This window comes from Capra hircus, chromosome 15 (genome assembly GCF_001704415.2).
Source record: "Capra hircus breed San Clemente chromosome 15, ASM170441v1, whole genome shotgun sequence".
In the NCBI taxonomy this organism is placed as follows: Eukaryota; Metazoa; Chordata; class Mammalia; order Artiodactyla; family Bovidae; genus Capra; species Capra hircus.
In genome coordinates, this window is record NC_030822.1 from 28,779,090 (window position 1) to 28,807,053 (window position 27,964).

Consider the following 27,964-nt stretch of genomic DNA (forward strand, 5'->3'; position numbering starts at 1 on the left):
TTTCAGATCTTCTTTCCTTTTATTGAAAAAAATTTTAGAAAATGGCAGTTAATAAAGGGCACAAACAAATCAACAGGGATATACCAGTGGAAAACATAGACAACATAAAACTAAAAATGCCAATGGCTTCTTTAATTAGTTTAAAGCACAAAACGTAACAGGCAGAAAGTCTCTTCTTAAACAAATTAAAAAGCTATGTTTTTCCCCCAATTCTCCCCAAGTCAGATATATACACACCCACAAAAATGGTGTGTGAAAGGAAACTGTCATACACAAGAAGTTGTATCCTGAATTAAGGGAAACAGCTGTTGAAACAGGAATTAACATAAAAAGGTCATCAACAGGTTAACAATTTTAAAAACTGAGTCTTCAAATGCTGCATGGCACAAAGCTATACTCTATAAAGTACTGCTAGGTATGAAGGAGGAAGTCTGTATGGTTTTTAGCAAAAATGCTTTTCCAGAAGAGCAAATCAAAACAATGCAATCAGCAGACCAAAGAGGCTATAGCTAGATATCAGAGCTACAACTTCTCATATCTGAGCTAGAAGTTTCTACTTATCCAGAATGGACTAAAATTTCAAGACAAAACAGGGACATTTTTAACATTTCTTACTTTATCCATATTAAGTTCTCGGTTTCTTTCTCCTTCACCCCTTAATTTGGCAAGATCCAGCCAAAAGACAGCTGCTTTTAGAAGCAGCTATTTTATTTTTCTTTCTGTGGCAAGACTGTCATGGAGTCTTGATATCTCAGGCTCATATGCGTCCATGACCAGAGTCCCGCTGTGATCAAAAAACTTAGCAATGGACTTGGTGAACTCCGCTTCCCGTTGCTGCTTCGTTCTTCCACTGATGAAGGTCAGTTTCAGAGTGTATTTATCATCGAACCTGAGCAAAGATGACAAACCAAAAACCAAACACAGACATTCAGCCAGTAACAACAGAGCACCAAGAGTTTTTGAAGAATAGCACTGAGCAGGCTACTGGTGATGTAGGGAACATACAGCGTTATCCTTTCCAAAAAAAAAAAAAAATTAGGGGATGTTCAGGATAAAAAAATCTGATTTGTGGGTGCTGCTATGTCCCCCCTGATTTAAGTACTACGTGCCTCCTTTACCTTGTCATAGACTGCTAAATCACATGGACTATCTTCTTTCACTTCTGCCCTTTACTTCGCTGTTATGGTAGAAGGGTATTGCCAGTAGACACTACTCTCCAGTCTTACCTGATTAGGTCCCATTTCTTAATACTATACTTGGGCATAAACTTTTCTGGGAAAATCTTCCCAAATTGAGTTAGATGTCTCGCCTTTGTCATACATACACCATCCATCAGTCACCCCAAATACTCAGTGCCCATCATCTGCTAGGTCTAATGATAGGCTCCTGTGCTGTCAATGAAATTATCTGTTGAAATGATAATCACGTATTTGTGTTCTTTACTAGTTTCAGGGATTTTTGAGGGGAAGGATTTTGTCTTGTTTTCTATTCTTAGCCTGGCACTTGCTAGGTAATCAAATCATGATGAATAAATGAAGAACCTTTGCTTTCACAGATGTTCCCCAATTCCAGGCTGCTGGGTCCTTGCTCCGTGTAATCAACCTAGCTTCAGGTTCTGTCCTGATCCCAGGCTAGCAGTATCTTTTACTCCATGAATTCCAGAGATCCCTTTTAGCTACACCTTAAGGTATCCTGAAGGCCTTTACTATCTCCATTCATTCAAGAGGATTTATGACATCAACCCCTGGTAGGCCAATGTTCCTCCCCTGCCATCCCTACCTGTTTCTGTCTCCATTTAATTAGGGCATATTCAGTGGATTGTCAGGTTGATACTACCTTTAGAGGAAGCAGATGCTTGAGCCTCAGATTTTTTCCTGCATATTTAAAAGACGGAAAGTCCCACCCACTTTATAGGATCATTGTTATAACAGTGCCTATCATTAACCAGTGCTCAAAAAAAAAAAAATCATTGCTCGATAAATTGTTGTCTAGCCAGTTACTTTCAACCTGGATAGATAGGAGAAAAGGTCCTTGAATACTTTCAACACCTCAAAAAATTTTTTCAAGCTCTGCTCAACTGCTTCTAACTGATATCACAGTAATTTTTGGACTTTTGAGCCCAGTTCCATGGCTCTGATGGCAGAACATAATCTAATCTAATCTAACAGCTACTCATTGATTCAACAAATATTTATTCAGGACCAACCAGTATTCAGGACTAGGCAGTATTGGATGCTAAGGATATACATCAATGAATATAACAGACAAATCTCTCTCTCTTTTGAGACTTTCAGTGTGTGTGAGGGAACCAGCAATAAAATAAAAATTATGATGTTCTTTTAAATATGCAAAGTCGTCACTAAGCAGATGTTTGAGCATAGCCTAAAAGAAAGTGAGAGAACAAGCTATCTGGAAAAAGTATATTCCAGGCAGAATACAGTAAATGCAAAGGCAAGCACATACCCAGAATGTCTTAACAACAGAAAGGAGCCCAATGCAAACAAAACGGAGAGAAGATGAGAGCCACAGGCTATGGTGTGTCTGCAAATGTGTGGAGGGTGCAGCTACATAAGTATGGACTTCTAAGCTATGCTTAGGATTTTAGCTTTTCTCTGTGTGAGAGGATTTTGAGCTGAGGATTGAGTTGATCTGCCTTATGTTTTAAAAGGGTCATTCTGCCCACTGTATTGGAAATAGACTATGGGCAGGGAGAACAGCTGCAGAGGTCCATTAGGACATTATTACAGTAACCTAATTGAGAGATGATGGTCAAGGTGGAGATATTAAGTGGTCAGAATGAATATAATTAGAAAGTAGAGCTGACAGAATTCGCTGACAACCTATTCAAAGGACTGAGAGACAGAGGAGACAAAATGATTCCAGAGTTCTGACCTGAATAACTAGAAGGATGGAGTTGCCCTTTACTGAGATGAGGAAAACAAGGAAAAGCAGGCTTAGATGAGGGATAGCAGAGTTAGGTTTTAGATATGTTAATTCTGAGATGCTTATTAGGATCCAATGTCAAATAGAAAGCTGGGACAGTGGAGTTTGAAGAAGAGGTCTAGGATGAAACACAGATTTAGAAATCTTCACTATTACAAATGGTATTTAAAGTCCTGGAAGTCTGGCTAGGATTACACCTAGTGAGTGAATACAGACAGAAAAGAGATGCTAGGAATAGGCACTAGTGGCATTTTGAATTTAGAGAAAGGGGATAAGGAATCACAGAGGACACTAAGGAACAGACACAAAAAGATAAGAATTATAAGATTATGGTATTCTAGAAGTCTAGTTTTTCAAAAAAGTGTAACAAGGAGAGAATTATTCACTGTGTCAAATGTGACAGGTCAAACAGAATGAGGAAAGAGAACTGAAGAAAAGCAAATCCAAGAGATAATGGGAGAAGACAACAAAAGGAATAGAGAAATGACAAGACCATGGGAGGAGGATAAGGGAAAAGAAAAACAACTTTCTCACTTGGGACAAATTACAACTTACTTGTATGCCAGGAAAAAATGACCCAGCAGAGAGGGAAACACCAAGTAATCAGGGAGGGATAGAATCAAGTGGATGACTGGAGAGGAGGCTTCAGATAGGAACTGAGGAAGAAGGCAGAGTGTGAGGAGTGCTGCAGGTGGATAAAGATGGCAGACTTCCGGCTGCTGCTCTCTCCCCAGAAACAAAAGCAGCTGACAGTGAAGTCGGGGAGGAGAGCAAGAGGTTTGAGAACAGAGAAGGTAGGAAAGACCTTCAAGGACAGTGAGAGAGTAACTGGAATACAGAAATACCACGGAAGCTAAGCTAGGTAAGGAGTAAGTGAGACAATGAAGAGAAGAGGGCCAGGGAAAAGATGGTGGGCTCAAGGATTATGGATGCCACTGGGGCTGAAAAACTGTTGGGGCAAAAGAACAAGAAAGAGACAAACTAGAAAAATATAAAGCAGTGGTCAGGGAGTAAGATATTTAAAAAATGAAATCAATTATCAATAATACCAGATATGCAGATGACACCACTCTCATGGCAGAAAGTGAAGAGGAACTAAAAAGCCTCTTGATGAAAGTGAAAATGGAGAGTGAAAAAGTTGGCTTAAAGCTCAACATTCAGAAAATGAAGATCATGGCATCCGGTCCCATCATTTCATGGGAAATAGATGGGGAAACAGTGGAAACAGTGTCAGACTTCATTTTTCTGGGCTCCAAAATCACTGCAGATGGTGACTGCAGCCGTGAAATTAAAAGACACTTACCCCTTGGAAGAAAAGTTATGACCAACCTAGATAGTATATTCAAAAGCAGAGACATTACTTTGCCGACTAAGGTCCGTCTAGTCAAGGCTATGGTTTTTCCTATGGTCATGTATGGACGTGAGAGTTGGACTGTGAAGAAGGCTGCGTGCCGAAGATTTGATGCTTTTGGACTGTGGTGTTGGAGAAGACTCTTGAGAGTCCCTTGGACTGCAAAGAGATCCAACCAGTCCATTCTGAAGGAGATCAACCCTGGGATTTCTTTGGAAGGAATGATGCTAAAGCTGAAGCTCCAGTACTTTGGCCACCTCATGCGAAGAATTGGCTCATTGGAAAAGACTTTGATGCTGGGAGGGATTGGGGGCAGGAGAAGGGGACGACCGAGGATGAGATGGCTGGATGGCATTACAGACTCGATGGACGCGAGTCTGAGTGAACTCTGGGAGCCGGTGATGGACAGGGAGGCCTGGCGTGCTGCGATTCATGGGGAAAGAGTTGGACACGACTGAGAGACTGAACTGAACTGAATACCAAGATCTAGGGTGTCTCTCAAAGGAAGTAAGTATTTAAGACACTGCAGAAAACAAGATAATCAGAGGAGAGAAAGTAAAGCTAAGAGGCCAGCATCCTAAAACAATCATCTACTGGGATACTGAAATCATTGATTAAGCCTTCTGAAAGGAGCTATGTTAAAGAGAGTGTCAATGAACCAGGAGCCATCTCCAAGCAGAAAGAAGTGAGTCTGTATTTAACTACAAGGAGAATGAACAAGGTGGCATACTTCCTTTCCAAAGGCACCAACAATGTGGCAGTTGGTAAAAGTCAGCAGTCAATGTGGAAAAAAAAAAATCAGAACCCTCATATACTGCTAGTGGGACTGTAAAATGGTACAGCTGTTTCGGAAAAGAGTCTGGCAGTTCCTCAAGCAAAGAGTTACCAGAAGACACAGCAATTCTTCTCCTAGGTATATGAGAAATTAAAATGTTTGTCCACATAAAAACTTACACATAAATGTTTACAGCAGCATTATTCTTAACAGCCATAAGGTGGAAACAACTCAAATGGCCCTCAACTAGTAAGTGGATTAAGAAAAATGTATATCCATGCAATGGAATATTATTTGGCACAAAAAGGAATAAAATATTGATGACATGTTTGAACCTTGAAAATATTATACTACGTGAAAGAAGCCAATTAAAAAAGATCACATATTGTGTGATTCCATCTGTATGAAATATCCCAAAGAGGTAAATATATAGAGACAGAGAGCAGATTAGTGGTTACTTAAGGTTTCAGAGAATGAGGGGATAGAGAAATAACTGTTATATAAAAGGTACAGAGTTTCTTTTGGCAAGGATAAAAATGTTTTAAAGTTGACTGTGGTGATTGCAAAATTTTTAAAAACATTAAGAAAGCATTGAACTACTTTAAATATGGTGTGGAAACTGTATTTCAGTAAGGCTGTTAAAAAATATTTATGTCAGAATGTATACAATGAAATTAGGATATTGCTTGGGTCTAGAATTCTGCAATTCTGCTTGAGTGCTCTGATACAGAGTATAGATTTATGACAGCTGAGACCAAAATGGCATCTATGAGTCCTGCCAGGAGATAAGAACTCTGGTGCAATATTAGAATGAAGCCCAGCTCCTCCTCACAGGCATCACCTCAGGCTGGTAATGAGAGGCTGCATGGCACTGATGCTACACTTACCTTCATATATGTGAGTAATTGGAGAGGCTACTACATGCTAGAACATTACCATGTGTTTTTAGGATAGTGACTGACAGCATGAGTTCAGGCATGGGCTAAATTCACTTCTGAGCTCTGTAACCATGGAAAAATTAATTAAACCCTTTGAGTCGGTGTTCTTATCTTTAAAATGGGTTGTTCTAAGGTTTAAATGAGACAATGAGGTTGGCACAATACTCAGTACATAGTAAATGCTCAACAGATACTTGCTTTCCTAATTCTTGGTGTACAGCTGAACATTAAGGGGGCAGTGTTAAGGTTGCTGACCCTCTGTGCAGTTGAAAATCCACACAGAACTTATAGTTACTCCTCTATATAGATGGTTCCTCTGTATCCACAGTTCCAAATATGTGGATTCAACCAATAATAGATCATGCAGTACTTCAGTATTTAACTGAAAGGAAAAAACTCCATATATAAGTGGACCCATGCAGTTCAAACTCCTATTGTTCAAAAGTCAACTATGTATACCAGCTGGCAACCTAACAACAACTCTACAAGTCATTTTTACCCTCAGTTCAGTTCAGTCGCTCAGTTGTGTCCGACTCTTTGCGACCCCATGAATTGCAGCACGCCAGGCCTCCCTGTCCATCACCAACTCCCGGAGTTCACTCAGACTCATGTCCATTGAGTCCGTGATGCCATCCAGCTATCTCATCCTTTGTTGTCCCCTTCTCCTCCTGCCCCCAATCCCTCCCAGCATCAAAGTCTTCTCCAATGAGTCAACTCTTCGCATGAGGTGGCCAAAGTACTGGAGTTTCAGCTTTAGCATCATTCCTTCCAAAGAAACCCCAGGGCTGATCTCCTTCAGAATGGACTGGTTGGATCTCTTTGCAGTCCAAGGGACTCTCAAGAGTCTTCTCCAACACCACAGTTCAAACGCATCAATTCTTCGGCGTGCAGCCTTCTTCACAGTCCAACTCTCACATCCATACATGACTGCTGGAAAAACCATAGCCTTGACTAGACGGACCTTAGTCAGCAAAGTAATGTCTCTGCTTTTGAATATACTATCTAGGTTGGTCATAACTTTTCTTCCAAGGAGTAAGCGTTTTTTAATTTCATGGCTGCAGTCACCATCTGCAGTGATTTTGGAGCCCCCCAAAATAAAGTCTGACACTGGCTCAAAGTGAGAAATAGATTTAAGGGCCTAGATCTGATAGACAGAGTATCTGATGAACTATGGAATGAGGTTCGTGACACTGTACAGGAGACAGGGATCAAGACCATCCCCATTGAAAAGAAATGCAAAAAAGCAAAATGGCTGTCTGGGGAAGCCTTACAACTAGCTGTGAAAAGAAGAGAAGTGAAAAGCAAAGGAGAAAAGGAAAGATATAAACATCTGAATGCAGAGTTCTAAAGAATAGCAAGAAGAGATAAGAAAGCCTTCTTCAGTGATCAATGCAAAGAAATAGAGGAAAAGAACAGAATGGAAAAGACTAGAGATCTCTTCAAGAAAATTAGAGGTATCAAGGGAACATTTCATGCAAAGATGGGCTCGATAAAGGATAGAAATGGTATCGACCTAACAGAAGCAGAAGATATTAGGAAGAGATGGAAAGAATACACAGAAGAACTGTACAAAAAGGATCTTCACGACCCGGATTATCACGATGGTGTGATCACTCATCTAGAGCCAGACATCCTAGAATGTGAAGTCAAGTGCGCCTTAGAAAGCATCACTACGAACAAAGCTAGTGGAGGTGATGGAACTCCAGTAGAGCTATTTCAAATCCTGAAAGATGATGCTGTGAAAGTGCTGCACTTAATAAGCGAGCAAATTTGGAAAATTCAGCAGTGGCCATAGGACTGGAAAAGATCAGTTTTCATTCCAATCCCAAAGAAAGGCAATGCCAAAGAATGCTCAAACTACCGCACAACTGTACTCATCTCACACGCTAGTAAAGTAATGCTCAAAATTCTCCAAGCTAGGCTTCAGCAATACGTGAACCGTGAACTTCCTGATGTTCAAGCTGGTTTTAGAAAAGGCAGAGGAACCAGAGAACAAACGGCTAACATCCACTGGATCACGGAAAAAGCAAGAGAGTTCCAGAAGAGCATCCATTTCTGCTTTATTGACTATGCCAAAGCCTTTGACTGTGTGGATCACAATAAACTGTGGAAAATTTTTCAAGAGATGGGAATACCAGACCACCTGACCTGCCTCTTGAGAAATCTGTATGCAGGCCAGGAAGCAACAGTTACAACTGGACATGGAACAACAGACTGGTTCCAAATAGGAAAAGGAGTACGTCAAGGCTGTATATTGTCACCCTTCTTGTTTAACTTATATGCAGAGTACATCATGAGAAACCCTGGACTAGAATAAACACAAGCTGGAATCAAGATTGCCGGGAGAAATATCAATAACCTCAGATATGCAGATGAAACCACCCTTATGGCAGAAAGTGAAGAGGAACTAAAAAGCCTCTTAATGAAAGTGAAAGAGGAGAGTGAAAAAGTTGGCTTAAAGTTCAACATTCAGAAAACGAAGATCATGGCATCCGGTCCCATCACTCCATGGGAAACAGACTGAGAAACAGTGGAAACAGTGTCATACTTTATTTTGGGAGGCTCCAAAATCACTGCAGATGGTGACTGCAGCCATGAAATTAAAAGACGCTTACTCCTTGGAAGGAAAGTTATGACCAACCTAGATAGCATATTCAAAAGCAGAGATATTACTTTGCCGACTAAAGTCCGTCTAATCAAGGCTATGGTTTTTCCAGCAGTCATGTATGGATGTGAGAGTTGGACTGTGAAGATGGACTGGGAAGAAGGCTGAGCACCGAAGAACTGATGCTTTTGAACTGTGGTGTTGGAGAAGACTCTTGCGAGTCCCTTGGACTGCAAGGAGATCCAACCAGTCCATTCTGAAGGAAATCAGCCCTGGGATTTTTTGGAAGGAATGATGCTAAAGCTGAAGCTCCAGTACTTTGGCCACCTCATGCAAAGAGTTGACTCACTGGACAAGACTTTGATGCTGGAAGGGATTGAGGGCAGAAGAAGGGGACGACCGAGGATGAGACGGCTGGATGGCATCACTGACTCTATGGACGCGAGTCTGAGTGAACTCTGGGAGCTGGTGATGGACCGGGAGGCCTGGTGTGCTGCGATTCATGGGGTCTCAAAGAGTTGGACACGACTGAGCGACTGAACTGAACTGAAAGGCTCAACTAGTTTACCCAATATACCAAAAGTCACACAGCTAGAGGTGAGCTGGAATTTGAACCCTGTTCTGGATACTTAGAAGACCTGAGGTGTCAGTTGCACAAAGTACACCTTTCACTAGTCAGAAACAGACTGAATTGTGCTTCTCTGAGTTGCCCAGTTCATTGCTTCAGGATTTCTGATTGCCCAGACTGCAGTCAGGATCACAGAAGACAAAGAAGCTAAGGAGGTTCTTCAAAGACAACTGACTTCATACCTCTGGCCTTTATAGTTTTATATATAGTTTATAGTTCTGCTCTCTAATGGCTCCATTTATTGGCCACAAGGAAACAGAATTGTTCTTCATTCTTCCACCAAAGTTACTTTCTCCCACAATTTATCCTCAGAGCACTTCTGTGATAATACAATCTCAGAAGTGTGACAGGAAAAATCTTCTAGTTTATTCATAATACTTTCTTCACTTTATATGACTAGCACTCTGATCTGCAAAGAGTAGACATATAATAGTCTGTTGATAATGACTAAACACCCAGAGAAAATCCAACCTCAGGATTTAGGAATCTGTGAGGAAAGTCATACCTTTTGAGACTGGACGACAGCTGCCAGATATCATCAGGATCCATGCCTGTAGGATCCTTCCTGTGTGCCACGAGAAAAATGCTCTTCTCCTTATACGAAGTATAAATGGTCAGGATCCCCATCATCACAAAATAGGTGCAGATAAAGTTAAGGGGAAAATACACAACATACACACAAAAGAGAAATAACACAAACTGACAGGCAAGGGCTACAAAAACTTCCATAATAGTTCTAAAGAACATAGTTTTGTCTTGCTGTAAAAACACTAAATTTTAATTACTTCGTATTCATGCTTATGTTTATTGCAAGAGACGCAAGGATCTCTCTGGTTAGTTCTGCAAAGAACATCTCAGGAAGAAAGGAAAAAGGTAGAGGGCATAAACCAGCTCTCTCTCTTCTGTTCAAGGACAACATATATAAGATCCTCTATTACCCGGTTTGTCAAGACTTGTGTTCCTTTCTCCATACAATAAAAAACAAATAACCACAGTGGACTTGACCACATAACTAATTTCAAGGGTGATTAAAAGAAAGGGAAACTGACTTCAAAGCAGTTTACCGAAGAGTCTCATGCTCTACTAAGTAGGCTAGATGGGCGACTACAACAGTTTAGCTTACTGTAAGAACAATTACTTCGTACATACATGTAGGCTTATTATTAAACTCAGTTTTTGACAGTACTAGCTACCGTGTTTGGGTTCTTGCGTGCCAGAAACTGGCATAAGAACTCTGTGTACGTATGTCATTTAAATATGGGAAAGTGAATAAGCTTTGGAGTAAAGTAGTCCTAAATTTGAATTCTAGTTTTTAACCAATGTAACCTCGATAAATTACTCCTTACTCCAAGGCTTAACACTGTTGCCTCTAAAATGGCAATTGAACAGACTTTTTAGAATAGTCATTAGATTTAGTGATGGTATATATACATTTTAGAGTATAGCACACAGAAGACATTTATAATGGTACTCATTACTATTGTGTATTAAAATGGTATGATTATAAAAATGGCAAGATCCTGTTTTGTTTTAAACAAGTATAACCAAACAAAAGAAATTCCATTAAGGCAGTTTCTTGGGAGGCCATATAATAAGGTTGCTGTCATTGTTCAAACCTCTTTGGAACTCCTTTGGGAACTGTCTCTAGAACCCATGGCATATTCTTCTGAACTGCCTTAATTGTGAAAAAGGTCATATTGGGTTGGTTTGTGTGATGCTGAAAAGAGTCAAGATGCAAATTCTGGGACTATGATTTGAGATCAGTTTGTACACAGAGGATGAGATGGCTGGATGGCATCACCAACTCAACTGACATTAGTCTGAACAAACTCCAGGAGATAGTGAAGGTCAGGGAAGCCTGGCTAAGTGTTTTGCTACTAGGTGCTCACACTTAACCTCTACGTTAATAATTGACAGAATTAAAAATAAAATATCCATACTGAATCTAAAATATCAATAATTATAACAAATTTACAGAGCTCACGTTTCATAATGTTACATCCTAACATCAGCAGGCCCCAAGGTGAAAGTCTGTTTTTTTTTTTTTGTAGGAAGCAGAGAAGAATATCAGTAGAGATTTTTTAAAAAACTGTCAGTAGAAAAGAAACCTGAGCTTAAAGGATATGATATAACACACAAGGCCAGAACAGGTTTGGACTCTGGGAAGGGATGCATATAATCCCAAATCAAAGCCACGATGGCAAAGAAACAGGAGATGGTACAGATGATGAGGCGACCATCAATTAGACCAAAATTCTCCACATACTTGTACTTTTCCAGAAGTACCTAGTGAGAAGAACAAGGAACCAAGCTAGTAGGACTACTTCCCTCCTTGTACCTGCTTTTTTTCTTAATTTCCATGATGAAAGTTATGATAATCATTTAAATGACCAAGTAGTTCTCTCCAATCAGGATTTTGCCACTCAGAGCAAAAAAAAAAAAGACTAAATGTGTTTACAAAAATCGCAGAGAAAAAGCTCATCAACTTCTGACACATTTTAAATCCTTATCTTCTTCTTTAGACTGAAGCTAAAATTTTCTTTTCCCTTTTAAAATAGAGAGATAATCAATCATGCATGCCCATCCTATATTCCCTCAACCCTCTTGCCTCTAGGCAATTAATCTCAAAAACAACAGATTACTAGTTTTCTGGAATTAAAAAATTAAAGAATTTGAAGAGAAATTTGAGGTAAGTAATAATTATAACATATGCTCCCCTATATATACTGCAAGGTTCAGAAAATGCTTTCTGTCTCAATTCCTAATACTGAAAACTAAAGTCATTCCAACGCACAGAAAAAAAAAGTCCTGCAAGAGATGTGCCATCAGTTGTACATGAACTAAAAGACACTCCCCCTCACCCTGTCCCCAATAAAGTACCTTTTTGGCAGAATCATCCAAAGAATTTTTCACAGCTGATCCATCCCATTTGTCAATTTTTACAGGCTTATCGTCAATCTTCCACTGTAAAACAAATTGATAACCTGTGCATTAAAAGACATGGCATCTTACTAAAAGTAAAGTGAACTACTTCCTTAAGAGCATCCTCAAGTATACATAACATTTATTCTCTCTCCTGATGTTGAACAGCTAAACAACAAAACACTTGAAGATGAATTTGAAGGAAACTAGGTCACTAGAATCAGCTGGTAAGCATATGATGTTGCCAGTCTCCATGCTGAAAAGTCAAATCTACAAGGGTAGAACACTGGCATGGGTTGTAGAGACTGTAGTGTGAGCTTAAATACCCCATCCCCATTATACCCGAATGTGGGAACAGAAAGGAATTCCATTTGTTCATCCTATCACTCTGCGACTACAAAACTTAGACAACATCCATCCAGACACTAACAAAAGGATGGTCTTCTTTAATACATTTTTGTCTCCCGACATTTTACCAGCACATCTAAGTAAGAAAATAGCAGATTCAGTGTAGCCTTTTGGAAAGAACATTTTGAATTAAAAACTGAGTCCTATCACCAATTAGGTATGTGACTTTGGACAAAGCCTGCTTCAATTTCCCTCATCTGTATAGGTTTATAAAGGTTCCCAAATACTGTGCTAATTAAAGGCAAATGATTCTCTCACACACACTGCTGGCAGAAGTTCAAAAAGGTGTAACACCTACAGAAGATAACTTAGCATCTTGGATTCAACTTCCCACTTCTGGGAATTTTTCCTTATATGCACAGACATTAAATAATATACAAGGTTATTCACTGCAGCACATCTGCAACTGTAAAAATATAACTCAAGTGCTCACTTACACCAGACTGGTTAAACAAACTATGGTTCACCCAGATATCCTGAAAAGGCTAAGGGACATGGGTGGGAAGGAGACTTTTCAATGTGTACCTCTTTCATTGTTAACCATGTGAATAGATTCTGTAAATTTTTTTTTCTCAAATGCAAGTGATTATGTGAATGTAGGTTAAGTGAAACAGGGTACAGAAATAATCTGATAAACCTGTCTTTTTTACAGATCATATGCCCAACTCAATTTTTTTAGATCAACTGAACAAATATCGAGTGTCATAAAAATTACAAACAAGCAGACAACCCAAAATTCATTTGACTTTAGTATAGATTTTACTGAAGGACAGAGAAGAAATCTTAATATTATTTAACTCTCTGAGCACAAGTTCAGAGATACTGCAGACAAGAAATAAAGAGATGGAATAAATATCTGTAAAACGTGAGATTTTAAAGGAACACAAAAATATAATTCATCAAACTTAATTTTGTAATTCTACATGCTATTACATAGAAAAGAAAAACTACTCTGTGAAGTCTGTTGGGAGAAAATGCATGAGCTAAAACAGTCATACTTCAAGTGATTAAAACTCAAATCAAGGCTTCTCTCCTTTGTGTCTCATAAAAACAAGAATTTCCTTTGAGAAATTACTACCGGCAGCATGCTGTAATAAGATTCTAACAGCCTGCCAGCCTACAAATCAAACATGACACCTAATTTTAAAAACACAAATCGAACCAAGAAGAAATTAACAGGCTATCTAGCTAAATAGCTTGCTTATACTCACTTTTGTAAATCCCATTTTGGTAACAGCGAGCAAAAGAAGGAAACCTGTACAGCCAGAATCCATGACAGAATTTGAATTATTTATGAATGAAAGTCATTAAATCTTTTTCTGCTCATTCCAAAAAAATGATGTTCTTATAGAAACTCAGCCACACGTCACTACTTGCAGTGCATTAGAGAAAAGAAACTTGCTTCCACAATTCAGAGTATAATTTCTTGGCAATTTTGGGGGATAAAATGCATTAGAAGCCATCACAATCTGTTCTAATATAGACTCAGTTCTAATTCCACTGGTACCTAGAAGGATCTTCAATAAGTGGAACAAGAACATTTCCAGTCAGTTACATGACCAAGAAAATTTATAACTGATTTCTGAAGAGATGGGAGCATCATTCATTCGGTGTACATGAAAAACCTTAGCCTACGTCAAAGCAAAGAGCATCTCTGCTGTAGCACAGAGACACATCTGGAAAAGGGGCAGGAGGGTGGACATTTTCCATCATTCTCAAAAACTGTCCATCAACTAAAATGTATGATATTCATCATGTTCTCTCCACTGCTATTCAAGGTATTTTAGAAACCATTTTCTTACCCTCACTTCTCTTCCTCAACCCTAAGAGTGAATTATCTTCCTTTGTAGTTAATAAATAAGACAAAGCAAAGGTCGGTTTCTTTTATGTTGAACCTCCCAGGATAAATCACAAGAAAATTCTGTGCAGAAAAGAAATATAGATCTTAGATTGCCATTCTTAGAAAAACCTGTGTAAAAGGATGGCTCTTGGCTGGCATGTGGGAGGTTGGCTGGTAAATGGATTCCTACACTGATATTAAAACTTTCCCCAAGTGATAAAGAGTAGCTCACTATGCCTAAACTGCTTGCATAAACAATGTGGTTTATGCTAAATACCTGTTTTTCTTCTAGGAGTCTGGAATTTTGGCACGGACCAGGGAGATGGTGCCTATTTAATCAGCCCCTTAATAAAAGCTTGGGCACTGAGTCTCTAGTGAGATCCCCTGGCAGACAACACTTCACACACATCGTATCACATTGTTGTTACAGGAATTAAGCACAACCCGTGGGAATTTAGTGGGAGAAGACTCTCGACTCCTGCCCTTGATTTCCTCTGGACTTCATCCTATTCACCTTTGCCCTTTGCTGATTTTGCTTTGTGTTCATCTGCTGTAATAAATCTTACCCAAGAGTATGGCCCTGCGGGTACTTCTAGTGACTAACAGAGCAGGGTGATCCCTGGGAGCTTTGATACACAGGCAGTATTGCCAACTGAGATATAGCAGATGTGGTAACCTGGCACACAATTCCTCTTCCCCTCATTCCCTATGTATTAGAGATACATGTATATTGGGCACAATCAACAATCAGTGTTGACTAAGCTAATATTTGCACTAAGGTCATATACACACATGGTTTAAAGAGTTCTGTTAAGTTATTAAAATTAAAAAATAAAAAAAAGAATTACCAGTCCTGCTTTCCCTCCCTTGAGACACTCCTGACCATTGTCCATTTCCCATTCCCCACAGACACTAACTTCAATTCCTTAGGCTGATTTTTGGGGTATCCACCTCCCAAATCTTAGGGAAAAGTTTATAATATTATTTTCAGTGTTCAGCATTAAGTCTTCTGACTTTTTTCACCCACATGAAAGATGAGATTTAACCAATTCATCCCCTACCACTTTCACATTTACTTTTCCTGCTCCTCCTTCACCATCTTTTGAATATAGTTACAGTAGACCAATATTGATTTGTTATTACATAATACCTTAATTTTTGCTAGATCATTACTTGCAGTTTACAATATGATCATAAATGCTGTTCACAGAATAAGTCATGTAATAGATTAGGATTCCTTTTCTGCATAGCTTTTTGCTTTCCTTGGAGCTACTACTGTTTTCGTGGTCAGACAGTGTATTTCTCACCAATATATTCTCAAATTCTTCCCCAGTTCTTAAATCTCCTCTCAATATTTGCAATCACATGGAGCATTCTGTGAATTTGATCTTCCTAGAGAAACCTCTCTGGAAGCCTTCTGACCTGCTTCAGTCTAGGTGGCCTTCTTTCTAGGCCCACTGTGTAACTGTCATCCTGGAGCCTCCCTTTACCATCTCCGAGGGGTCCCTTAACCTCCTCTTGAGCTGATCCCCCTTTCCTTAGATGCCATGTCTTACTCTTTGCCTGGTTTACTATTCCAGCCTCCGTCCATTATCCCCATCCCTCTCCTGCTATCCAAATTCATATACTGAAATCCTAAACCAGAATGTGATGGTTTTAGGAGGTGGTAATTAGGTCATGAGGGGCTTCACGAAAGGGACTAATGCCTTGATAAAAAGACATGAGAGTTTGCTTCTACTGTTTTCCACTATGTGAGGATACAAGAAGGTTGTCTGCAAGTAGTTAAGAAGGCTGTCACCAGATGCAACCATGCTGGCACTGGATCTCAGAATTCCCAGCCTCAAAACTGTGAGAAATAAATTTATGGTATTTTTATTAGAGCAGCCCAAACTGACTAGCATCCTCTTTTTACAGATAACATTAATGGTCTAAGAAATTTGCCCAAGGTGAAAGCTAGAAAGTAGTAAAGCTGGGACCTAATCAAGTTCTCATGATTTCAAAACCTGTACTTTCATTACTTTACACTGCTTCCCACAAAATACAAGGAAAGGAATTATTAGCCATCAAAACCAAAAGGAAACAGATCTCTGAAGTGACAGTCACATAAAGTATCTTGACTTTTATCTAATAAGTTATAGTTAATAACTTAAGAAAAGCTTAAAAAGATTTTAATCTTAATATGCCAACAAAACCTATAGGATATAAAATATTTGGAATTTTCCATTTTCCTCCATTTGAAACCAACTGCTATTTGGCTGAAAATATGGTTCAAAAAGTCCTATCTTAAATAAATCACTTCCCTGCCACTATCAACACAACACACTTTATCAAGCCAGCATATCTGATATCAAACCTTGATGATGAACCATTCACAAAATTTAGGCATTTGATGGCTTTTAGAGAACATTACAAAGATTCAACTTCAGTTATGATTCTCCACTGCAAATTTGAAATAAAAAATTCTAATACAGTGAAAACTGAAGTAAAGTTATGCAGTGATAAAGATCTCAGTGGATTTCTTCATAAGTTCCTTAGCCTGACAACTGGGCAGTAAGAATCAGAGGATTCCTCAATTCACACTGAAGAGATGAGGATACCAGAGGTAAACTGTGTCAACAGAAGGACCCTACTCTGATTTTAAAGGAACTCGAAGAAATATTATTAACTTTTTATTAATATTGGCTTGAAGAAATATTAATAAACCTTTCTTCTCCCTTCTTTGGCCTCTCTCAGATTAGACGGTGGCTGCAGGCTGCAAAGACAGAAGGTAGTAGATGTGGCACGTGACAGAGGGAGCATATCCTAGATGACCTTATCCACTGGGTTAAGGGACTTGAGACTTTATTCTGAAACAAGCAATGGAGAATATTTCAAGCAGATGAACAATACAACCAATCTGTGTTTTTTTAAAAAGTCATTTTTAGAGGCAACTTAGCAAAAGGTCTGGAGGGGAGTAACACTGGAGATCAACTCATCAGATGGGGCCCGATTTAGATGCAGGCTTGAATTAGAGCAGCAGCAGGGGGATGAAAAGGGAATATTTATGAGGTACAACTGGCAGGACTTACTATCAGACTAGGTACATTAAATGTGAAAGAGAAAAGACAGAGGTGACCACTCAACTAGAATTTGGGCTTAGATAACTAAGTGGTCATGTTGTTTTCCAAGAGGAGGAGCGCAGCAGGAAAGACGAGAAATACCCATTTGCACGTGCTGAGTTTGAGATGTTTAAGCTCTACAGTTAATAGTGATTTCAGAATTTTCTAAACCAAATAAGATTATGAAAACTTATGGCAGACTGAGAAGCGGATATACTATTTGAGTTGAAAATAACACACCCCTACCTCTCACATGTACACATTTGCGAAAAGATCACAAAGCAGTAAGTTCAAAATAAGAAAAACTTCAATTTGGGGAGCAAATGATGTTTGTCTTTAGGAAGCTTCAGTTCAGTCACTCAGTAGTGTCTGACTCTTTGCGACCCCATGAATGTCAGCACGCCAGGCTTCCCTGTCCATCACCAACTCCCGGAGTTTACTCAAACTCATGTCCATTGAGTCGGTGATGCCATCCAGCCATCTCATCCTCTGTCGTCCCCTTCTCCTCCTGCCCCCAATCCCTCCCAGCATCAAGGTCTTTTCCAATGAGTCAAATCTTCGTGTAAGATGGCCAAAGTATCGGAGTTTCAGCTTCAGCATCAGTCCTTCCAATGAACACCCAGGACTGATCTCCTTTAGGATGGACTGGTTGGATTTCCTTGCAGTCCAAGGGACTCTCAAGAGTCTTCAACACCACAGTTCAAAAGCATCAATTCTTCGGTGCTCAGCTTTCTTCACAGTCCAACTCACATCCATACAGGACCACAGGAAAAACCATAGCCTTGACTAGACGGATCTTTGTTTACAAAGTAAAGTCTCTGCTTTTTAATATGCTGTCTAGGTTGGTCATAACTTTCTTTCCAAGGAGTAAGCGTCTTTTAATTTCATGGCTGCAATTACCATCTGCAGTGATTTTGGAGCCCAAAAAAATAAAGTCTGACACTGTTTCCACTGTTTCCCCATCTATTTGCCATGAAGTGATGGGACCAGATGCCATGATCTTTGTTTTCCGAATGTTGAGCTTTAAGCCAACATTTTCACTCTCTTTCACTTTCATCAAGAGGCTTTTTAGTTCCTCTTCACTTTCTGCCATAAGAGTGGCATCATCTGCATATCTGAGGTTATTGATATTTTTCCTGGTAATCTTGATTCCAGCTTGTGCTTCTTCCAGCCCAGCGTCTCTCATGATGTACTCTGCATTTAAGTTAAATAAGCAGGGTGACAATATACAGCCTTGACGTACTCCTTTTCCTATTTGGAACCAGTCTGTTGTTCCATGTCCAGTTCTAACTGTTGCTTCCTGACCTGCATATAGGTTTCTCAAGAGGCAGGTCAGGTAGTAGTCCCATCTCTTTTAGAATTTTCCACAGTTTATTGTGATCCACATAGTCAAAGATTTGGCGTAGTCAATAAAGCAGATGTTTTTCTGGAACTCTCTTGCTTTTTTGATGATCCAGGGGATTTTGGCAATTTGATCTCTGGTTCCTCTGCCTTTTCTAAAACCAGCTTGAACATCTGGAAGTTCATGGTTCACGTATTGCTGAAGCCTCTTACTATCATCTAATTTAGAGTACAATTCAGCAATACCAAGATATCTCAAAAAGAGATATTATAGCTCCTGGTAACATAATCTTCAATTTCCATCTTTTTTTTTCTTTTTAAATAAAAATGGCCAATAAATACTGCAAAAAAATTACTTCTGAATAGTGGCTTATTACTGTCTATAGTTATCGCTAGAGTTAAGTTGTAGGTTAGAAATTACCACGTTAATTATGAGCATGAACATTAATGGCAACACCAGAATAAATGGAGGTAAGTAAGTGGAGGTAAATAAGTGGAGGTTAAGTAAGTGGAGCTAAGTAAGCGGAGGTAAGTAGACTGGCTCCAGCTATGGCAAGTAGGCACTGAGACATATAAATCTGGGGCTCAGAACAGAGGTCTATATTGAAAACATATATGTGAAAGTCATTAACTTACATACAGTATTTAAGCCAGGACACTGTGTATCTCCTTGGGATGTGTACATAGACAGGGCCAGGGGCTTGCCAGTTATTTCCAGGTCAGGAAAAAAAAATAACAACAGTAACAGAAAACATAGATCATGGCATCCGGTCCCATCACTCCATGGGAAATAGATGGGGAAACAGTGGAAACAGTGTCATAATTTAGGGGGCTCCAAAATCACTGCAGATGGTGATTGCAGCTATGAAATTAAAAGACACTTACTCCTTGGAAGAAAAGTTATGAGCAACCTAGACAGCATATTCAAAAGCAGAGACATTACTTTGCCGACTAAGGTCGGTCTAGTCAAGGCTATGGTTTTTCCAATGGTCATGTATGGATGTGAGAGTTGGACTGTGAAGAAGGCTGAGCGCCGAAGAATTGATGCTTTTGAACTGTGGTGTTGGAGAAGACTCTTGAGAGTCCCTTGGACTGCAAGAAGATCCAACCAGTCCATTCTGAAGGAGATCAACCCTGGGATTTCTTTGGAAGGAATGATGCTAAAGCTGAAACTCCAGTACTTTGCCCACCTCATGCGATGAGTTGACTCATTGGAGAAGACTTTGATGCTGGGAGGGATTTGGGGCAGGAGGAGAAGGGGACAACAGAGGATGAGATGGCTGGATGGCATCATTGACTCGATGGATGCAACTCTGAGTGAACTCCGGGAGTTGGTGATGGACAGGGAGGCCTGGAGTGCTGCGATTCATGGGGTCGCAAAGAGTCGGACACGACTGAGCGACTGAACTGAACAATAAAGACAGATAAGTGGAGGAGGAAAACCAGGGCAAGTGGCGTTCTAAAAGCCACACAAAGAAAATATTTCAAGAAAGAACTGATCAATGAATCATATACTCAAGATCAGGTAATAAGAAAAACCACTATTGAGATCTGACAAGATCGAGGTCAGAACAGAGAAACGGTGCAGGCAACAGCTAAAACAGGGAGCTGGGCTGTCAGAGGTTATTAACATCTATGATACCACTGTGTTATACAGTGATGAATAAGTAGTTAAAAAAAAAACTTGATGCTTTAAAGATTACTCCATAAATGCTATAAAAAAGAATGAGTTTTAAAAACAGATCTAATTCATGTATCAGAAAACTCATCATATAAAAATGTGCAGTGGTTTTTATTCTTTTCACAACATTATGCAACCATCAACATCTAATTCCAAAACACTGTCATCATCCCCAAAAGAAACTCCATACCCATAAACAGTTATTCCAATTACCACGACCCCACTCCCAGCCTTGGCAACCACTACTTTCTGTTTGCATGAATCTGCCTATTCCAGACATTTCTTATCTATGGAATCATATAATATGTGGCCTATTGTGATTAGCTTTTTTCATTTAGTATATTTTCAAGGTTCATCTGTATTGTGTCATGTGTCAGTGTCTCATTCCTTTTTATGGCCAGATAATACTTCGCGCCATGGATATACCACACTTTTATGGCTTGCTTCCACCTTTTAGCTATTGTAAATAATGCTGCTATGATCAAGTTTTTGTGTAGACACATTTTCAATTCTCTTGAGTTCATAACTAGGAGTGGAACATGCTGAGTTATAACTTTTTCATCATTTTACATTTCCATCAGAAATGCAGGAGGGTCCCAATATCTCCATATCCTCACCAAAAATGGTTATTTTTCTTTTTTTATGATAGCCGTCCTAGTGGCTTCTCATTGCAGTTTTGATTTGCATTCTTTAGTAACTAGCGGTGTTGAGATCTTTTCATGTGCTTACTGACCATTTGTATTAATAGATCTTCTATGAAGAAAAGTCAATTCACAGCCTTTATTCTTTTCAAAATTGGTTTGTCTTTTTTATTATCAAGTTATAAGACAGTTTATATAGTCTAGATCCTAGACCCTTATCAGATATGACTTGCAAATATCTTCTCTCATGCTGTGGACTGTCTTTTCACTTTTGTGATAATGTCCTTTGATATGAAAAACTTTTTTGATGAATCAAAAATAATGAGTTTTGACATGTTTTTTAAGTTTGGTTTGCAAAATGCGATTAAAAGTCTGCATCTTATTTCTTTAAACACAAACACAGGCATCACAGTAGTGCCATAAAACTGTTCACTCTGTCAGAGCTTGGTTAGGGTACAGGCATACTACCCTGTTCAAGTTTGGCAAGCAAAGATCCCACTGAACAGAGCAGAAGAGTATATATGACCTGCCTAAGGATGCATGGCTGGTGGGTGACAAAGCCACGGCTTCAGCCTAGGTCTTCCAACTTCAAATCAGATGCTCTTTCCACTACTATATTAGCTAGAACATGGTCTGCTCCAGTATGAAAGGCAATGTGCTAAATAAGGTAAGAGTACTGGATTAAGAGTTGGGCAGCCAGGTTCTGGAACTGGAACTGATTGTGTGGTCTTGGATAAATCACTTCATCTTCCCCTCTCCAACTGTATCAATGTCTGTATGTATGTCTCTAAAATGAGGAGGCTGGAACAGATGAACTTCAAGGTCTCTTCAATACAAACACTTTAGAGAAATCACTACTGATTAAGCAGAATAGTTGAAAATCAAACAAGAAAAAAAAAATCTTTAAATGTCCGAATCAGAAGGGATTTAAAAAGTCATCTAAGACAGACGTTCTCAACCTGGATGTAACTGTTAAAATGTAAAAGAAAAAAATAAATAAATAGCTATGTGCGAAACCATGCAGCTGTCCAGGCCCCACCCCCAGAGAACCTGATTCGGTTCTGGGATGAGGTCCAGAAGTTTGTATTTTTAACTGAAATCTCAAGAGGGTCTGATGCAAATAGTCTTCATTACACGTTACAAAAAATATTATCTAAGAAGTGAAATCCAGAGAAACTAGCTAGTTAGTGGCAGCTGTTTTGTTCAGTGTTTACTATGTACCAGAAACCAAGGTAAAAACTATTATCCTCACTTTACAGATGAGGAAACTGAGATACAAAGAGATTTATTAATTTGCCCAAGAACACATTTCTGATAAGTGGCAGAGCAAGAATTCAAAGCCAGCCAGCCAGCCTGGCACCAGAACCTATATTCTCAACTACGAAGATATAAAAACTCTGCGTTAAGATCAGGTTGACAGTTCAGCCAGGAGCCAGAAATCCACATACGAAGTTAAAAGGCTGGGTACAGCCTCTAAAAAGCATATTTTAATACCACACGTCAATTTTAATAGCCAAAAAATCCAACCACGAGACAGAAATCTGGCTATGAGATTAAAATCTGGATACAGTTCTAAAAAGCATGCTTTAATAGTGTAGTAGTGTCAGTCACTCAGTCAAGTCCAACTCTTTGCGACCCTATGGACTGTAGCCCACCAGGCTCCTCTGTGCATGGGATTTTCCAGGCAATACTGGAGTGTGTTGCCATTTCCTCCTCCAGGGGATCTTCCTGACCCAGGGATCAAACCCGGGTCTCCCACAGTGCAAGCCAGATTCTTTACTGTCTGAGCTACCATGGAAGCTCTGGTGCTTTAATACCACATGTCAATTTTAACAGCCAAAGCAAATTAAGTAAACAAATTTTTTTTATAGCCTGCTACACAGAACAAAATACTTTAATGCATTTTGGGGACATAAGTTATCACAATGACCTAAGTTATTCTGTGATGGAAGCCGGAAAGTTATATTTGCATATCTATTTTTAAGATCAGGAAGCTAGAATTGCTTTGTTCTCCAAGTCAGTTTCAAAGGACCAGAAACTCACATCTGTTTAGGGAAAACTAGAAACACATTTGCATTTCTTTATTACATTTCTTCACAGCAAATAAAACTACAGTTGCAAGAAATAAAAACCCTCCAAAAAAGAAATCGAATTAAAGAAATGTAAAGTAACAGCCCCTCATTTTCTCCATGTTCTCTTCCACAGTCCCTGGTTTTCAGACAGTTAGAAGCACCATCCTCTAAGGCAGTTTCTGAAGACTAGGGTGGCAGATATGAAGTTTTCTCTTTGCTAAATTCAATGCTTCAAGTACTTATTCTATGTTGATCACCACAGAGAACCTCTCATGGGAAACTGACATACTAATTGGGGGCAGGATACAAAACAATATGTCACATTAAGTGATAGCTAAATTCCCATTGCAATAAATGCTAAAGACTTCAGAGGAAGAACAACTCAATGTAAGGCTGAAATCAAGGTTTCCAAGTAAAAACACCTAAACAGCTCCTGATTTATTTTCTCTCTCCTTGGCACCTCACTTCTTGCTTAATTCTGCCAACGTTCTCTTTTGTGAAGCCCTTCATCTATCTCTGCTAGCAAGTTAGGGTTCTCCTCACCTTGTCATTCTGTTTTTATAGCCCTTTACAAAGACCATATAGCAATTTATTATATGACAATATTCACAGTAAGCCACAATTATGTATGGGCATCCACACCGTTTATATAAGGAAACTTAAGTTCAGTAATACCACATAACTTATCCAACATCATATAGTTTTCAACATGCTGCACTAGAATTCAAACATGTCTTTCTTTTTGTATTAAACCCCATATAGCAGTATGGTATGAGGCCTATAAGAAGACTTTTAAATTCTACCACTCCCAACTATCTGAATGATTCTTCCAAAACCACTTAATATATTAGACTCAAAAACCTTCAGCAGGCTCCCTACTCCTACTTCAAGCAATCCATCCATGCCATTCTCTATTTGATTCCAGTCAGTCAACGGAGTACCTAAGAAACAACAGGCATCAACCACACACCTTTGTTCAAGGACATTTTTACCTGGTATGCCATCTGTCTCTCAAAATAAGGTCCCAGCTCCACCAGGGCTCCCACCCCTTATCAAATGGATCTCAGGGATCATTCTCTCTCTCACGTTAACTTAGTAAAAAGTGCCTAAGTGAATGCCAAATTCTTTTATGTTCAGTATTTTGGACTTACACTCTGCTATACGGAGTATTTTCTGACAGCAGGATTTTTTATTTTTTTTCCTCTGCCATTACATGTCTGAATTAGATACGCAAGTTACAGAGGTCATTCATGCGTATCATCTGATTCTCCCCCAAACTCTAATATTTCAGGTGAAGAAAGGAACAGTTACGTTAAATGACTTGTTCATCTTCCTGTTACTTTTCGGTAATCACTGCCTTAGCAGACGGTCCATGCTTAGTATCTGCTTGAAGTGGAGGAAAAAGCAAGAGCACTCAATGGAACAGAATGAACACAGGCCATGAGGTGCTCACCCAGCATGAAAACAATTCCCAATGACCATCAATCCTCAATACTTTCATATAGCTTGGAGCAACTTCCCATCTCAACTGCTGGACAGGAATAGGACAGAACATGTTCCTATCTCTTAAAGGTTAAGAGTGTGTGTATGTATGTGTGCTCAGTCACATCTGACTCTTCCTGACCCCATGGATTGTAGCCTGCCAATGAGATTTAGCAGGAAACCCCATCTATCTATGGGATTTCCCAGGCAAAGAATACTAGAATAGTATTTCCTACTCCAGGGGACCTTCCTGACCCAGGGACTGAACCTGAGCCTCTTGTGTCTCCCTGCACTGGCAAGAGGATTCTTTACCACTGTGCCACCTGGGAAGCCCTAAAAGGGTGCTGTGCTTAGTCACTAAGTCGTGTCCAACTTTTGCGACCCCATGGACTGTAGCCCGCCAGGCTCCTCTGTCCATGCGATTCTCCAGGTAAGAATACTGGAGTGGGTTGCCATGCCCTCCTCCAGGGGATCTTCCTGACCCAGGGATCAAACCCAGGTCTCCCGCATTGCAGGCAGATTCTTTACCGTCTGAGCCACCAGGGAAGCCCATGTAATTAAAAACCAATGACACCCAGAAAGAGAAGCAAAAAGATCTGGATAGGAACCTCTCAATATGATCACCTATTCATTTCTTAAGCACTCAGCAGGTGCTTAAAGACACATGAGTCTGAAAGCTGTTTTCAATGAAAAGTTAACAATCCTGACTATGTTAAAAACCCCAAGCTTATCATTTCTCATCAAACTGACCCAGGACCTTACAATGAGAAAACTGGAAGAAACCTTAGAATACATTCATTTTACAGATAAGGAAATAAGACACACGGAGAACAAGCACATTTCAAGGTCACGCAACTAATTAGAGGCAGAAGCAGTACTAGGATCCAGATCTCCACGCAATTGTTTCTTTCAAAATGCTATGTAAAGGGCAAGAAAGGCCAACTCAGGAAAATTTTTCTTTTATCCCAGTTGCTAGGTCCGCATTAAAAAAAAAAGAAAAAAAAAAACTGGATGGAGAGAGGGGAAATTCACCTGGCCCGGTAGCAGGCGAGAAGGAGGGGGAGGAGGTACGAGGTGGGGGATGTAGAAGGAGAAGAAAAACAAAAGAAGATAAATCTTAGACTTCCTGTTAGGCCGTAGGAGAAGTCGGTACTCGAAGTTCAGTATTCGGGTCGGGATAAAACGCCTAGAAACTTCAGGAAGCAAAAACCCAAGAGCACTCTGGAATCTGTAGCAGCATGCTAGTGTGGCCGTCGTGGTGGGAGCTTGGAGACTATACTAACTTCGAAGAGTTGCTTTCATTCAGTCGAGACTCAATCTTCCCTGTCCGTGAAATGAGCAGATTCAACAGTGGCCCCCCAGCACCACCGAGGAAAAGCAATGGCCGCTCTGAAATGTGGGAATAATCAAATTATCTTAAGAAGCTATAGTGGCCGGCATTTAGGAGGAACACTTCCCAGAAGGAAAAAAGTCCTCAAGAGGAGAGAGCCCAGGTTTGAGGTATGTAGGGAGCTGGCTACAAGCGCAAGTTAAGGTTCCCACGGTGGGCCAACGAGACCTCCCTCTGAGAAGCCGCAGAAGAAAAGGGGGACGAGGATGGGAAGAAGGACTCGCTGCCTCCCTGGCGCTCCCCAGGCCTCGACTGTCACCAAGGATCGACTTCTCACCTTGTCCAGTAAACCGCTACGGCTACTGCCTGTCCCGCAGCCGGAGCCACCGCCAGCCCCACTACTGCCTCCGCCACCACCAGCTCTCCCGCCCTGAGAAGCCGCCGCCGCCATCTTGCTTGCCTCTGCGTTTCCCTCCTCTCCTAAACTTGTCCGAAGCCGATTGGCTGAAACAGACGGCGTGACGTACTGCGCGGAGTCCATCGGGATCCGTAGTTGGGGCTGGCTGACGCGAAGTTGCCAGCGGAAGTGGCCGCGAGGCTTGCCGGGACTTGTAGTAATTAGAAGCTCCAGCCATCGGTTGCCACTTTCTCGGCCGGCCGCCGCGTCGCGGTTACTAAGGGGTGGAGAAGGTAGTGGCAGGCGCCACGGTGGAGCGGCTCCGAGATTCCCGGGAGGCTCGGAGGCGCGCATCCCGCCCGACCGGGACGTCGCCCCCGCGGACATCTCGGAGGCGGAAGCGACGCCGGAGGCAGGTGCGGCTGGAAACTTAGTTTGCGTGAGGGGTTAGAGTCTCCGCCGCTCCACATGTAGTGTTTCCCAAGGATGGGGTAGGAGCTCGTCCTTATCCTTTTTTAGCCTTGTTACTGCACTTACTGGTTTTCTGGTGACTGTCAGCTGTGACTGTCATCTTATTTTCGTGATAAAGAGAACTCACAGTCACTGAGTGCCTGTTGCCTACCAGTCGCTGTCTTAAGTGCCTATATATCCATCCTCTTTTAGTCCCCTGACGAAACAGTTAGATGAGGAAACTTAGGAAATTAACCAAAGCCAGATAACATGTATCAGAACCTAGATTAGCAGCCAGGTGTTTGTGTCATCGAACCCGTGCCATGCTCCCTTTGTTACCACCAGGGGTCCTTGGACTCTAATCAATAGGAATTGATAAGAGGCCAGGCAAGGAATTCAGGCAAGATTTTATTGGGACTCCACTTGCAGCAGGCTTTCCTGATAGCTCAGTTGGTAAAGAATCCGCCTGAGTTGCAGGAGACCCCTGTTCGATTCCTGGGTCGGGAATATCCCCTGGAGAAGGGAAAGGCTACCCACTCCAGTATTCTGGCCTGGAGAATTCCACGGACTGTGTAGTCCATGGGGTCGCAAAGAGTCGGACACGACTGAGCGACTTTCACTTTCCTCTTGCAGCAGCAGAGAGGAAAGCAAGAGACAGGTGTGGGGGGGGGGGCGGTGGTGTGGCGAGTGAGCTGGTCCCTTAAATGGGGTGAGGGTAGGGAGCCAAATGGGTGAGGTGGGCGAGTGGCTTACTTTGGTCTGCCCACACCCTTTGTGGTGCTGTGTGCAGGAGTCACGCACAGTATCCTACTTTTGCTCCTGGCACCTCAGAAGTGGCAGTTGGATTTTGGCCTTGTTATGTGTTATTGTTCATAATTTGGGCTTCCCTGGTGGCTCAGAGGTTAAAGCGTCTGCCTGGAATGCAAGAGACCCAAGTTTGATCCCTGCATCGGGAAGATCCCCTGGAGAAGGAAATGGCAACCCACTCCAGTACTCTTGCCTGGAGAATCCCAAGGAGGGAGGAGCCTGGTGGGCTACAGTCCATGGGGTGGCAAAGAGTCA

The 27,964-nt window shown here is 40.7% G+C and overlaps 2 protein-coding genes across 4 annotated transcripts in view; one reads left to right on the forward strand and one right to left on the reverse strand.

The window, feature by feature from the left end:
* On the reverse strand, positions 1-26,855 carry SPCS2 (signal peptidase complex subunit 2). The gene is made up of 5 exons (XM_005689995.3): positions 26,393-26,855; positions 12,121-12,204; positions 11,366-11,526; positions 9,746-9,880; positions 1-889 (listed from the first exon to the last, which is right to left on the reverse strand). The coding sequence occupies exons 1-5, from the start codon at positions 26,837-26,839 to the stop codon at positions 703-705; spliced, it is 1,014 nt and encodes a 337-aa protein (XP_005690052.3). The 5' UTR covers positions 26,840-26,855; the 3' UTR covers positions 1-702.
* XRRA1 (X-ray radiation resistance associated 1) overlaps positions 26,763-27,964 on the forward strand; it is a 68,355-nt gene continuing 67,153 nt past the window's right edge. For all 3 annotated transcript variants that reach the window (XM_018059344.1, XM_018059346.1, XM_018059345.1), the window contains exon 1: positions 26,763-26,868. The gene's annotated coding sequence lies outside the window, so the exon portion shown is untranslated. The remainder of the gene's footprint in view (positions 26,869-27,964) is intronic.

Coding starts and splice junctions, on each gene's coding strand:
- SPCS2 (XM_005689995.3), bottom strand. CDS start 26,839: ATGTCCGCGGGGGCGACGTCCCGGTCGGGCGGGATGCGCGCCTCCGAG. Junction 12,205..26,392: donor GTAGCGGTTTACTGGACAAG/GTGAGAAGTCGA, acceptor TTTGTTTTACAG/TGGAAGATTGACGATAAGCC. Junction 890..9,745: donor CTGTCGTCCAGTCTCAAAAG/GTATGACTTTCC, acceptor ATCTTTGCTCAG/GTTCGATGATAAATACACTC.